This window comes from Penicillium oxalicum, chromosome V (genome assembly GCF_001723175.1).
Source record: "Penicillium oxalicum strain HP7-1 chromosome V, whole genome shotgun sequence".
Classification (NCBI taxonomy): Eukaryota; Fungi; Ascomycota; class Eurotiomycetes; order Eurotiales; family Aspergillaceae; genus Penicillium; species Penicillium oxalicum.
In genome coordinates this window covers 922585-936956 of record NC_064654.1, presented here as the reverse complement: position 1 = coordinate 936956, position 14372 = coordinate 922585, and the positions used below count along the sequence as shown (strand labels likewise).

At 49.8% G+C, this 14372-nt stretch overlaps 4 protein-coding genes across 4 annotated transcripts; 3 read left to right on the top strand and 1 right to left on the bottom strand.

Moving 5' to 3' along the window:
- Positions 1-1134: 1134 nt before the first annotated feature.
- Positions 1135-3255, bottom strand: POX_e06418 (uncharacterized protein; the record flags this gene model as incomplete). Its single annotated transcript, XM_050115239.1, has 1 exon — positions 1135-3255. One exon carries the CDS (start codon positions 3253-3255, stop codon positions 1135-1137), a length of 2121 nt encoding a protein of 706 aa, XP_049967699.1.
- A 2632-nt stretch (positions 3256-5887) lies between these two features.
- Positions 5888-6910, top strand: POX_e06417 (Protein RTM1; the record flags this gene model as incomplete). Its single annotated transcript, XM_050115238.1, has 3 exons — positions 5888-6062; positions 6146-6388; positions 6450-6910. The coding sequence occupies 3 exons, from the start codon at positions 5888-5890 to the stop codon at positions 6908-6910; spliced, it is 879 nt and encodes a 292-aa protein (XP_049967698.1).
- Positions 6911-9144: 2234 nt separating this feature from the next.
- On the top strand, positions 9145-11624 carry POX_e06416 (uncharacterized protein; the record flags this gene model as incomplete). Its single annotated transcript, XM_050115237.1, has 2 exons — positions 9145-11412; positions 11490-11624. 2 exons carry the CDS (start codon positions 9145-9147, stop codon positions 11622-11624), a joined length of 2403 nt encoding a protein of 800 aa, XP_049967697.1.
- A 1181-nt stretch (positions 11625-12805) lies between these two features.
- POX_e06415 (uncharacterized protein) lies at positions 12806-14310 on the top strand (the record flags this gene model as incomplete). The annotated part of the gene is made up of 3 exons (XM_050115236.1): positions 12806-13616; positions 13712-13955; positions 14046-14310. 3 exons carry the CDS (start codon positions 12806-12808, stop codon positions 14308-14310), a joined length of 1320 nt encoding a protein of 439 aa, XP_049967696.1.
- Between the last annotated feature and the right edge of the window lie 62 nt (positions 14311-14372).

Sequence of the window (14372 nt, the reverse complement as noted above, 5' to 3'; positions counted from 1 at the left end):
GATAGACTGAGTAGCCGTCGAGGTAAGAGAGCGGCTTTCCAAAACACGTGCCTATACTTTTTCGGGGCATGGCCCGCGAGATATTACACAATCAAACGTCAACAAGACCACAGCTATGCTCGAACCTCAGGAACCGAAGAAGCTTGCGCACTAAGCAGCATGGGCCTCAAACACCCTCGAAGTCTGGCAGGATAAGAAAATATCATAGAAGTTCATTACCTTGATCTACAGGGCCAACACATCGATTCGGATGGTCACGAGGCGGACGGATCTTTCTCAGCCTTCTTCACGAATCGATCAAGCCTATCATTATCTTCTATTTTTCTGACTTCGATCGTTACAATAGTTTCTCACAATCCTATTTGTGCTTAATTTGATTCTCAAAACTCCGTAGCCACACGATTCCTTCCGTCTGTCCACAACGGTCGTCATATTTACCGCGACTCACAAGGCTAGGTACAAGCACGCGTCTGCTTTTCATGTCATACCCTAATGAAGGCAGCATCAATACGTCAATGCTAATGGAGAAAGTCAGCAGAGGTATACAATGTAGAAAGGATCAAAAACAGGGCTCAAGCAACGATAGAGCGTTGACTAGCTTATCGTCCCTCTGATATTCACACATCGTGTTGCTCGAACCCTAACACGCACTATGCTTTAAGTATCTCTCTTTCAAGGCCAATTCCGTAGCAAAGAAGCGTGAAAAGGTGAAATCCATAAATAATACAGACAATTCAGCCGGTAAGAGATAACATATACTGGCCGAAAACTCGGTATCGGCCCCCGGGGGATGTATTTGATGTGAATAAATGCGGACGAGTCTGCCTTGAACTTGTCAAGAGTAAGGTTATAACCCACCTTGCTGAAAGGTGTCAGACCAGTGTCAGCCTAATTTATTGAGAGCCGCGTCAACAGAAGAAAAATTGCCGGTGTTTTGCAAAGTAGGCAGAGCACGCCTAATGAGTGCAGGTCTTTGTACAGTGTGAGAACTCTAGCTCAAGACGGAGACTGGACACAGAGATCTTCAAGTCACACGAAAAACGTACGGATCAACATTCTGCACGACAAGAAAAATGTTTTGATTTTACAACACCGAGTTTTGTTTCCCCCGTTGAGATCTGTCCCTTAAGAAAATCAACTCATTTGCTGAAAGGTAAATGTCTGGCCCCCACAAACGGTGAAGGATTCTGCGCAAGATTTCTCAACCTTGCTGCCATAGACCACCCGGCACGTCTTTAAAGGCTTGGCCATGTTGCTCGGCAGGTAAATGGTGCCCTGGGTATTTGCCGGAGCGGTGACATTCATAAAGAACAACCCCTCGGAATCGAAGCGCCAATGTACTTGTATAGGGCCAAGGGGAGTTGGGTGCGCACCCCGGGCCCAGTTCAGATCCAATGTCTGTGGAGCAACCTTCCATGTTTTAAACCCAGGGGTGACCGTTTGCACACCAAGTACATGGCGAGACAAATCGGCAGTTGGTCCCGAACCCCACGTGTGACAAAGAGATGTGGAATCTCCAAGTCCGGGGGTTCCATCTGCATTGAGGGTCTCCCACGTACAGCCCGTGTAGTTGGCATGCTTGGGGTCACTCATTGTCTCCCAGATGGTGTTGAGAAGATGCTTGGCGGTTAAAGTGTCATTGGCATGGAACGCAGCTTTCAAGTGATATCCAGACGCATAAGGGCTGATCTTCTGGGTCCAACCACTGCTAGCGCTGGAATTGGAGAAAGCGAGAGCACCCGCGGGAACCAACAGATCGCGACTCATACTCGAGAGAATCGTACGACTCCGGGTAGTGTTGGCGGTTCCGCTCAGAATGGCCAAAGCATTGGCCTCCTGCGAAAAGAAATCCTGGTGAGAGTCGGCAAGGTAGAATGCTTGGAGGGTCTCACTCCAGAGATGAGTGTTGATTGCACTTCGCAAGGACTGTAGGCGAGACTCATAGACCGTGGTATTCAGTCCACCATCAGCCATGAAGGGAAGCCATTGAGCCAAGGAATAGGCATAGACAAGATTGAATTTTGCCACGACCCCATCGAGGGAAGGATCGTAGTAGTCCCAGTCACCACCAAACATCGCATTGGACACGTTGAAGAGGCCATTCGGTAGCATCTGTGAGTCGGCCCAATCAAACAGACGAGCTATCCGGGGCGCCCAGTGCTGTAAAAAGGAAGTATCTCCCGTGTGAGAGTAATACTGAGCCATGGCACTGGCAAGGCTGAAAGAGTAACTGAGCAACCCGGTCACATTGGCCTGGACATCTGAAGTCCTAGGAAACTGCTGGACTTTGGCGGTGGGGACAAAAAAGCCTGGAAGCTCTTGGAATGAGCCCAGAAGTGCAATTGAGCCGTTGATGTACTGGAGGCCATGAGTGCTGGCAAATGTCGCGCCTGCAGCAATGTCAAGATCGCCTGCATAAGCAATTCGATCCCGACGAGATCCATCAACACTGACTGGCAATGGATTGGTGCCCAGTTGGAAGTCTTCCAGAGCAGACTTGTCGGTCAAGGAAGAATAGTACATCTGCTGACCAAAAGCCGTCAGAGAGACGTTCGTAAACACGGCCGCGTGCGTGTATGATGCACCCAGTCCGAAAGAGCCGTAGAAAGACGAGGTTTGAGAAAATTCCAGCACCGAGACGGAGTTAATTTCAATCGAGATTTGAGTAAGATTCACCACGCAATGAACGTCATGCCAGTTGTCTAGAGTGACCGACTGGGGGAGAGCAGCAGACGTCAATGTGGGAGAGTTCCACTCCGAGGAACCGGCGTGAGCAGAGACAATCCCGTTCACAACATCCACCAAGAGGTAGATTCCATTGCCGAGTGTATCGCTGAGAACCGTAAATCCAAAGCCATTGGAAATTGGTTTCACCGTGAAGTTCAGCTCATAGGTCGTCATGGTTGCGGCGTAATCTTGCGCGAACGGTTGCGGAGCGAGGCTGTCGACTAAAGCCCCTTCGTCGGTGATGACCCAGAAATCTGGCAGGCTTTCAGCGGCAATTTCAGTGAGCTGCACCGTGCGAGCTCCGGTAGCCCAAATTCGATTGATCAGTGGATCAGAGCACTCGAACGTGCCTGAGAGATCAGATGTCGACTTAGGGTCAATGGATGGCAGAAACCCAACAAACGAAAGCTCCAGCTCTCCTGCGCTGGATAGATTGAGCTTCTGATAACGCAATCCACCTTGAATGAGACGGTTTGTATAAGTCTTCGATTCGCTGACGTTGAAGCGGTTGATGCGATACGTGTCCATTGCGGCGGATAAGGGGAGAGGTCCATCGGCCTAACAGGAGGAGAATCAGCTGAGTTTTTTTTTCTCTCTTTTCTCTGTGCTACCAATTCGTACTCTACCCATTTCTTTCTCGTCAAGGGAGAGTACTGACCATGTGATTGTCTAGTAGAGCTCGACTCTCACTGTAGCTCATTTCGAACACCGAAGTATTTCCTGAATGGCTTTTCACATGAAAGGTTCCATATCCTTCGATATCCTTTCCATAATCAAGTACTATCACTCCAGGGGTCTTGCCGTCAGATGATAGCTTGAAAGAGGTGTTTGTAGTAATGGGCCTTGGTTTGGATATGGAATCAGTGGCTATCGTGAGCGGTCGGTATTCTGGAAATGAAGTATCGGCGGACTTGAGTCTGGTGTTGGGATCAGAGGGTGCCTTGGATAAGTGGCATGCTGGAGATGAGGACGCAACCACAGCTTGGCCAATGGTCAGAAATCCTATGCCTATTTTGAAGAAATGCATTTCAAGCGAATTCTGTCTGGCTTTGCGGGTAAAGTCCGAGAAAACTGTGATTTTCGCTCTTGAATCGTGCAGATGAGGCTCTTTTTATACTATATCTGACAGTTGATTGTCAAGTCTTTTTGGGTCTGTGAGTCGCCGTTTATTGGTTTGTTCAAGTCCCACTGAGAGGTCCCTTGGTTCACGCAGGATTTGGGACTCCATGTCAATACGAGTATGCGAGCACAGCCGAACGAGAATGCCGAAACCGAGGGGGGCTCCACAAGATCCGGAAAATGTCCTTTCGATGTACTGGATGACGCGGTCAATAAGATTTAGGAGAGGATGGTGGATATTCAGGGTCTCTTTTTAATGTAACGTCCTACCACGCGTTGCCCCAGAATATTCTACAGTTAATTCACTAGCGCGGCTCTGATCCGCAACATGCAGATTCGGACGGCGCGGACCATCAAATTAGGTTGCATGCGGGCGGAAGTTACGAAATTCAGCCAACTTCGATGATCTTCCTGGAATCATGCCGAGGGAAAAAAAGAATAGAGATGCTCTAGTTGGCAAGAATAATCTGGGTGTATTATTTATCCTTTTTTTGCATATCCGTTGGGGTCCCTATGATGCGCCTGACACTCTAAACCGAGCCTTCAAACATGTCCTTTTCCCCCTGATGTTTGTGGCCTAAAATGCGCAATTTTTGCACCAAGAAAAAAAAAGAGGAAGAAACAGAAAGACTTGTTACTTGCCTCATTTGTCTATGATAGGGTATTATGCTTTAGACTCCTTGCCGGCCAGTATGAGGCTAAATTCTCCGGCGCCCATGCCTTCGGAGCTGGTTCCAAATTTGCACGGTGTTTTTCCACTGCAGGCATCCAAATCAAGTGATGATGTTTGAATACTCCTCAGACAGCAGAATTGCATCCCATATTAGTGAATACAAAGTTCCCAACTCTCCTTTGGCAGGGTTTCAGTGCTTTTTAAGCGTTTCAATGCGAGAGCGTGTCTTCAGTTGAAACCTGTGTTTCTGTCTGTTACATAGCGTCACCAAATTTTTTAGTATATTCTTTGGCTTAAAAGACCTTCTTCGACTCACCTGCTGCCTAAATCTTGCTAGCCATGTGTGCCATGTAGACGTCAAGGCGTGCCTTAATGCCCCTGAAAATCTTCGCCTTTGCACCCAAATTTGGGCATTTCGTCAACCAAGTTATAAGAATCTATGAATAGTCTATACAGCCACAAAATCCCCACAGGCAAATCTGGCTGCCTCCAGTGAATTTCTACAGTGATGAAACGGTACTCGATAGTCATTGAAGGCCCACTTTGTCTACAGGGCTGAGAATCACTCCATTCCTGGTCCAACTTTCTCCGGCCCTTGATTGGCCGCTCCACTCAGGTAAAGACGTATGGACGCCCTGACGCGAGAAACAAAATCGCGATTAAATGGACGCTGTCACTCATCTGGTGATATCCGCAGACAAAGTCTCCACAGCTGTTCGTGGAAATCGGACCGTCATCTTACTTTGATTTCGCTCATTATCTCAGCCTAACATGTCGATAAAGGAGTATGATAGACCATTGAGAGCGTGGAAACATTGGACACAGCGTTCTCGCATGACAGAGAGAGTTATGTATTTTCTTTGAAATATGATATTTTCGGCATATTAAATAGATAGCTGAGCTCTGTGAAATTCAGAATCTGTTTCAGGTCGATCCGGTTCTGTAGTGACTTCCTGGATTACCTACTCAAACGCTGCGAGGGAAATCGAGTCGAGCAGAGCATAGAAGACCGTCCCGTGCAAATCTAAAATCACGGGTGTGGCGCTGGGGCTCCAATAAAGTTTGCATCTTTTCGTCACTGAAACCCGAAGTCCCGCTCGTATTATCGTATTGCGCTTTCTCGCTTTCTCGCACTCTCGCATTCTCGCATTCGCTCTGTTCCATTTTCGGCGATAGCAAGCCCATTTGTAGGGAAATTTTCTGTTGAAGGCGAAAAATTAAGTTTCTATTTTAGTATGATATCGCTCTCCTGAAAATATGGAGTTGATACAAAATCAAGTCTCTTCCCCATCTTGTGGTCTGCTCTCATCTGCTTAACACCACTCCACCCACTCCGTGCTCATTCCCATCCTACCGACCGCCGCTACTATGTCCACCACTACCAGCGACGGAGGTATCGATTTCGCGCTATACCGCTACACCCCTTCAATAGTGGCGGCAGCCATTTTTGCAGTCATCTTCTTGGTGATCACTTTTGCACACGGCCTTCGACTCTGGCGCCATGGTACTTATTTCTTTGTACCATTCATCATCGGCCTACTTTGTGAGAATCCCATGTGTCCGGCACTCGAATATGCCTCGGATTGAAATTGCTCTAGAAAGCTGACTCTGATTCGTCCACTGTAGTTGAGTGCGCGGGCTATATTGCCCGTATCTTCTCACACTTTGACACCAAGGCTCTTGGTCCATACATCGTTCAGACCATGCTTATTCTCGTCGCGCCGCCGCTTTTTGCCGCCTCAATCTATATGACTCTCGGCAGAGTCATTGTAGCTCTCCAATGTCAACAGTTCTCACTTGTGTCCGTTCGATACCTGACCAAGATATTCGTGGTCGGGGATGTGATATCGTTCCTTCTCCAATGCGGTGGTATGTAGACCTTCCCTATGCCCTTTAAGCCGTTTTCATCAACTAACATCGATTTTTCAAGGTGGTGGATACATGGCCGCTGGATCAATCTCCGCGATGAACACGGGTGCAAATATCGTCATCGGTGGTCTCGTGATCCAACTTCTCTTCTTCGGGTTTTTCGTCATTGTGTCGGCCGTGTTCCACTGGCGCGTAAAGAGGAATTCTCGAGACATTTCACATGCCAGGGAACTTGACAAGAAGTGGGAATCCATCATGTGGGCTTTGTACGCTGCCTGCTTCCTGATTCTGGTGCGATCAATCTTCCGTGTGGCTGAATTTGTTGAGGGCAACAATGGGTTTATCATGCGGAGAGAATACCTCTTATATATTTTCGATGCCTGTCTCATGGCCTTGGCTGGTGTTGTGTTGGTGATCACTTACCCGGGCTCTTTTCTTGGCCGAGAGAATGCCCATCGGGACAGTGCACTCCAGCTTATGTCTACGGATGACGACTACTCAACGCAGAGGTCAAAGGCCTAGAGATAGAGCTTACAAGAAATCTTCTTTTAGTCACACGTGAGTCGTGAGTACAAGCGGCATGTTACGCTGCAAATTATTTAGACTGGCTCAATTATCGCTCTGGCAGCGCCACTTAGACATGGTTTATGCCTGAGTTTCTGATATACCTCCAAGACTCCTCATAATACCCTGTAGGTCACGATTTTTATATGTAACTGAATCAACCAATTGTCAGATTCAAGCACGGTGACGGCAATCAGAAGAGTCAGAGAAGAGAGAGAGAGACATCCTGGCGAATTGGATTACACTGCTATTCAGAAGGAAAAAGTGGGCGCCGGTATAGCTGTCCGGAAGAACTTCGACCTATCTGCATACACCAGCCTACAACCAGGGGTTTCGACCGCATTGAAGCTCCTACACCGGGAGACTCTGACAGGGTGAGTATGCGAAACTTCTTGTGGCAGACTGGCATGTTGAAATTCAGCAGGATTTTTGCATCGCTGTGATGCAGATATCGAGTATTTATCTGGGCTAGTAAATCTGTACTTGTCAGGTTTCATAAGCCGTATTCTTTGACTTCCAAGTGCTACTCAGGAGCAGCAAATACAACCTACTTTCACTCAAAATGCTTGATGATTAGAAGTACTTACTGCGCACGGGGCAGAATGCGGGGAAGATCCTTCAGATTCATGCTCAATTGCAGGTTGTAGTCTCAGAAAAGAGGCTGGGGGCTGTACTGCCGCATATTAAATCGGAGATTTTTCAGCACTGTGAAAGTGTCATCAGTATGCGCGGCGGTATGAAATGGCTTTTTATGCTTGAAGTCGTTTTGTCTTGAAGATATCATGCCATCATAAGATTTGTTCAAGCCTGCTTAACAACTGCATTTCATAGCTATTGTCTACTGGTATGCTCCAGTATAGCAGCGAAGAGGCTTTCTCGATTTTCCTCTTTGATGTATGGACTTCATCTCATGTCCTCGTTTGTGCCATTCCTCGACGGCTGATCAAGCCGTCCGAGTGGGTACCACCACCGCAGTGACACCTTGTCCACATTTAATTGGCTCTTGTGCTTTAGTATAAAAAACCCCACGGACTGTCACCGAGAGAGATGTTCTACGACTTAGGATAGCGTACGTTGACTTTCGCAAGACTTGTACAGTTTTTCTACTTTCAGCTGAGACCCAAGAGCCATTGATCTATTGAAGTGCTCTTCGTGCATCGGCTGCCTCCAATCGTTTGCGCGACATTCATAAATGTAAATATCAGATAGTACGCTTTACCGCCTGGAAAACAAATATGGACGAGAAATGAGTGGAAGGAAAGAGGGGAGGGGTCTTTGACATATCATCTCTAATCGCTGGACCTATTTACAGCCTTTCTGTCAGGCGTTGTTGTGAGTGCCTTGAATTTCACCATTCTTAAAAAAGATTAACGGAGAGTTGTACTAGTCTCTTGTGGCGGATGGCTTTTCATATTCCTTGCTATCCCACCCGGAACGCCCGCGCGGACCATGTTTGCAAGACCTGATGTACATTTGCCAATTCGGCTATCTACTCAAATGACCGCCAGCTAAGATTCGAGAGATAACCATCCTTTTGGCACAGAATCGGTTTGTAAAATTGATCTCGCTTCGAGAGATTTATTTACCCGCTGTCGGCAGACGAGGGCAGCCCACTCGGTAAGAAGACATCATCAAGGGTCGTGGGCCGGGCCTCGGCCCATAATTGGCAGCCTCAGGCTTCAATAGAGCCCCACAATGTCCCAGCAAGCCACTCAGGCCACAACGTCCGAAGTGGCCGTCGGACGATCCAGAACGGTGATACCGGATTAGGATTAGTCCGGGACCTAGCCTGGAGCTGCGCTTCAAGCTAATTGAAACAACTCCGTTGATTGGCTCCCAGTCTGCAAGCGGTAGACGAAAGCTAGCCACTGCAAGGAGCACGTGCAGCGAGCCTTGACGCCATCCCACTGGGCCTGTTCATGTCGCATGTCTTTTTCTCTGATGGGAAAACTTCTTTAGTCGCCAATTCTGCGTTTGTTGTCTTATTTTTGACACAAGCTTCGACGACTTACAAGCACTAGAGACAACGAAGTTTCTCAATTGGGGCCCGGATTTCTCGAGGTGCAGGCAATTGCTTCCGACTCACTGCTGGGGTCGATATTGGTAACACGACGAATACCGCGCTACACAGCGTGAGCAACGACCCACCACAATCCGATTAGGTTCATTCGACAAAAGAAAGAACCGTCAGGATGAGGTTCGGCAAAACCCTGCGAAACGCAGTCTACCCACCCTGGAAGGGCAAATATATCGATTATGCCAAGCTGAAGACGCTTTTGCGAGAGCATGATGTCACTGGCGACGACGCCAGTGATTCGGATGAGAGCCAATGGACGGAACAGGATGAAGAGACTTTTGTGCAGGAATTGCTGAACGTGCAGCTGGACAAAGTCACGGGCTTCCAGTCAGAAACCTCGCAGCAGCTCCGCGAGCGTACCACGGCGTGCGAGGCCAAGCTTCGCCCACTGGCCACAGCCACGGACCAGGCGGAACCCACTTTGAGCGACGAAGAAAAACGCACAATTGCCACCGAGGTCTTGCGGGAGCTGGACAATATCACGAAAGAAGTCAGTGAATTGGAAAAGTACAGCCGAATCAACTTTACGGGTTTCCTCAAAGCCGCCAAGAAGCATGATCGCAAGCGCGGGGCTCGGTACCGTGTCAAGCCTCTGTTGCAGGTGCGCCTGTCGCAAACGCCCTTTAATTCCGAAGACTACTCCCCTCTGGTTCACCGCTTGTCGGTGATGTACTCGTTCGTGCGTGAGGCGCTGAGCCAGGATAATGTGCAACAGAAGGAGGCGGAACGTGGCTTTGGACGCGATACCTATTCGTCGTATAAGTTCTGGGTGCACATTGACAATGTTCTGGAAGTCAAGACATTTATCTTGCGTCGTCTGCCGGTCCTCATTTACAATCCCGGAAGCGCAAAGACCCTAGACGGCCTATCAGACGACCCGACCATCACCTCCCTTTACTTTGATAACGCCCAGTTCGATCTCTACAACCAGAAAGTTGCCCGTGCCTCTGAAGCAGGCTCGCTGAGGCTGCGTTGGACTGGACAACTCAAGGATAAGCCTCCAATCTACTTGGAAAAGAAGATCGTGACCGAGGCCGATGACAGTCGGGAAATCAGAGTGCAACTCAAGGAGAAACATGTGAAGGAATTCTTGGATGACGAGTATCATCTAGACAAACAAGTCCATCGTATGGAGGATCTGAACGAGGGAGAGGGTTCGAACGAGGCTCAAACCCTGAAGAACCACGTGGAAGAATTGCAGTCGTTCATCAAGGAGCACAAATTGCAGCCGATGCTGCGGGCCAACTACACGCGCACCGCATTCCAAATCCCCGGTGACGACCGCATCCGTATCTCTCTTGACACAAACCTGGCCTTGATTCGTGAAGACTCTTTGGACAGTGAGCGTCCTTGCCGTGAACCTTCCGAGTGGCACCGCACCGATTTGGACGACTCGCGCATGTCGTACCCCTTCGATGCCATCCGCACGGGCGAGATTGTTCGCTTCCCCCACGCTTTGCTTGAAATCAAGCTACGCGGTAAGGCTCATGATGTCGAGTGGGTGAACGATTTGATGGCTTCGCACTTGGTCAAGGACGCCCCACGCTTTTCCAAATTTGTTCACGGTGTCGCTCAGCTTTTCGAGGACCACGTGAATAGCTTCCCCTTCTGGCTCGGTGAGCTCGAAAACGACATTCGACGTGATCCAGAGACTGCATTCCACGAGGAGCAAGAACGCTTAGCCAAGCGTGCAGAAGATGATATGGCTGTGGGTAGTTTCATGGGTGGCGCAGGTAGCCCTGCAGGCCCACTTTCCGCATCTCCCTTTGGTCGATGGGGGGAGTCTGGCAGTCGCTCGGCGTTGCGCCGGCCATCATCCGTCAGTATCACCAGGAAGCCACCTCCGCGTCGCATCTCCACCGTTGCGCCTCAAACACACCGTGAGCCTGCGACCATCACGTCGGCCACCGAAGAGGAAGAGGAGGAAGAGCAGCCCGAGGAACCGTCTTCCCGCTTCACCGCTATCATGAAGTCGTTGGGAGTCAACTCCAAGAACTGGACCGGCCGAGAGGTGGTTTCTCTGCCGCCCGGTGTCCGTCACCCTGGGTTTTGGATCAAGGACCAAGGGCCCATCCGCGTGGAAAGCAAAGTGTGGCTCGCTAACCAGCGTACCTTCATCAAGTGGTTGCACGTCAGCATCCTTCTGTCGAGTCTATCGCTTGGTCTTTATAATGCTGCCGGAAAGCACAACCGCGTGGCCATTGCTCTGGCCTATGTATACACCTTCTTCGCCATCTTCTCTGCCGCCTGGGGCTGGTACATGTATGAGAAGCGCGCGCGTCTCATTCGCCAGCGCAGTGGAAAGGACCTCGACAACATGTTGGGTCCGATCGTGGTTTGCGTCGGCCTCGCTGTTGCTCTTGTTTTGAACTTTGTGTTCAAGGTATGTTCCGTAGTTGACGCACGGCTTTTTCGTCCGGCTCTTCTGTGCGAATGCTGATCTCCGTGCTCTTTTTACAGTATAAATCCGCTTTGAACCACAGCGGCCAGGGTCACCTACCTGATCAGTTCAACGCAACGGCGACCAGTGCCATCGACTCTGCCTCGTGGCACCACGGAGGTGCTCATGGTCTTAACCAACAGCAGGTTCTTTGACGTTGTTCCAGGGAACTGGAAGTCAATTGAACCCCATACCCCGTCTTCCGTTGCCTGGGGTCGATTGGTGGCGTCTGGTCATGGGAAGTTGATATTTAGCCCACACGCGTGACTCATCTACTTTTGGATTATTTTTTCTTGCTTTGCGCTACATGGTGCTTGTTCCCCAAGCGACTGTATTCCCATGATATCTGTACTGTGTATATTGCGGTTATGAATGCGATTGAGCTTCCTTCAGTTCGATATTCTGTGCTTAGCATAAGTCCCGTAGATGTTAGCTCGCTCTTGCGAGCAAATAAGAGTTTCGAGGTTGCCTACCTAATTCCATCTGCGTACCTGTTTCGGCTTATCCGATTGAATGCCTTATAACGGGTAGATGAAATGGCGGGTGGTTCTTCAGTGAAAGGCTAAGAAACGCCTGCCGAGCGGACACTATTATTTACCCGCGTCTTTTGGCTGGTTAGGATAAACAAGAACATCAGTGCTTGCTCCAAATTGACAAACTGATGATGACGGGATTTTCAATTCAATCCTTTTGCATAGACGTGAAGAAGAATGTCTCGCAAGTACAGATGCTGCGCGCTCTCTGGGGGACCCCCACTCTCGTCGTGTAAATGACCAGCCGGTCCGTCTTTCCGGGTCGCTTCCAGATCTCCAGCCCGGCCCGCAGAGGTTCGGTCACTCAACTACTGGCGCTGGAAGCCAGTCTCTAAGTCGTTGAAAATCAATGTATCTCTAATGACTGAGATTTGAAAAATATTCTATTCTCATATTGTCGCGTCAGATGTCTCTTTTGCTTTTACAAAAAAAAAAATCCAAAAAAATCAGAGGACGGTTCGCACGGATGGCCCGTATGAAGTATACGAGTATAACCCCACGTGACCGGCTCCGCGGTTCACGGCCCGGCAGTCGTGAGTGTGTGGAGTAGCTCGCGATGGCGTCGAGATAGCCCGAACGTATGATGGTGATGGAGTCATGCATATAAAGGATTCCACCTGGGCCTCAACAATTGGATGAAGCTTACGGGTCTTTCTTTCCTCGACGTCGGCCATTTTACATCCGTCCCCGAGGAGATAATCATTCTAAATCCCCTTCAGATCTCGTCTTTCTACTTCCGCTCTACCTCTTCTACTATTACCACCACAGTCGACACTACCTAGCCGGGCCTGGTCTGCACTAGAATGACTTCCAACAACAACAGATCATACATTATCATCGGTGCGGGCGTCTTTGGAGTCTCTACTGCCTACCATCTCATCCAGAAATATCCCAATGCCTCGGTGACTCTGATTGATCGAGATGCATACGACGCCGAGTCTCGAGTAGCCGCATCCTGGGACTGGAACAAGGTCGTGCGCGCCGACTACGACGACAAAATCTACTGTAAACTTGCCCTCGAAGCACAGGACATCTTCAAGACCGATCCCCTCTGGCAACCGCATTTTCACCAGACGGGCGTCTACTGGACCTGTCGCAGCGACTATGCGCAGAATGTGATCAACCATCACAAGGAGCTGGGGCGCAACGACGACATTATCGCCTTGCCGGTGTCCGAGGCCCGGAAGCTGTACGGCGGTCTCTTTGACAATGCTGATTACACGGGAGTCAAGGAGGTGCTTATCAACAAGGCTAGTGGCTGGGCTGCTGCCGGTGATGTGCTCCGTGCGGTGACGAAGAAGTGTCTGGAGCTGGGTGTTCGGTATGTGACTGACGAGGTGGTTACGCTTCAATTTGATGGTCGGGGCTCCTGTACGGGAGTGAAGACGAAGGACGGTCGGGTTCTGTCAGCCTCGAAGGTGATTGTCTCTACGGGCGCGTTTACGCCGACTCTGTTGGAGTGGAGCGCTGCGGACAGTGGCAATGCGGGGATTCGTGCTGGAGAGCGGATCTTGGCTGCCGGGATTACGACGGGGATGGCAAAATTGAAGAAGGAAGATCATGAGAGGTTTAAGAACATGCCGGTGGGATTCCAGGGGTATACTCCAGAGCAGGGTACGTAACAATCTTTGGAACCACCGTGTGAATGGAGGGGTGTGGTGAGATGTTGAGACTTGGTTGCTAATCGGAGAATTGTGCGTGTTCAACAGGCAAGCCATTTATTGGTAGCCTTCCGCCTACCAAAGATGGAGAGCTCAAGTGGTGGGGATCTAAGATCTTCACGAATACTCGCGAGGTCCTGCCAGGACGGTATCTCTCCGCGCCGCCACCATCGCAAGATTACAATCAGTGGAAGGTTCCTGGCCCTCTCAAGCAGGACATCATCGAGGCCCGAAACCTTTGGTACGGGCCGGCCAGTGCGGACTGGGAGATGACCAAACACCGAATTTGCTGGTAAGTGAGATGGCGCACATCTTTCGCCTTGAGAAGGACTTTTTCAAAGTCTGAAGGGAAACTCTACAGAGAACTGACTTGGATGACTAGGGACGCGTTCACAACGTCTTCCGACTTTATCATCTCCCCGCACTCGGCCTCCAAAGGACTCTATGTCGCCACGTGCGGCTCTTTCCACGGCTTCAAGTTCTTCCCGGTTCTGGGCAAGTATATTGTTCAGATGCTGGACGGTGAACTGGAGTCCGAATTGGTGGAGAAGTGGGCGTGGGACCGCCAGCGTCCGGATTCATCTCTCAACGTCGAGTATCCCAACTCGGAGATGAGGCATTTGTTGGGTCCCACGGCCAGACTGTAGGGTCTTTTGATGTGGTTCCAAATAGGTTGCACCGATGGTGCCGTTTTTGCAGTATAAACTAT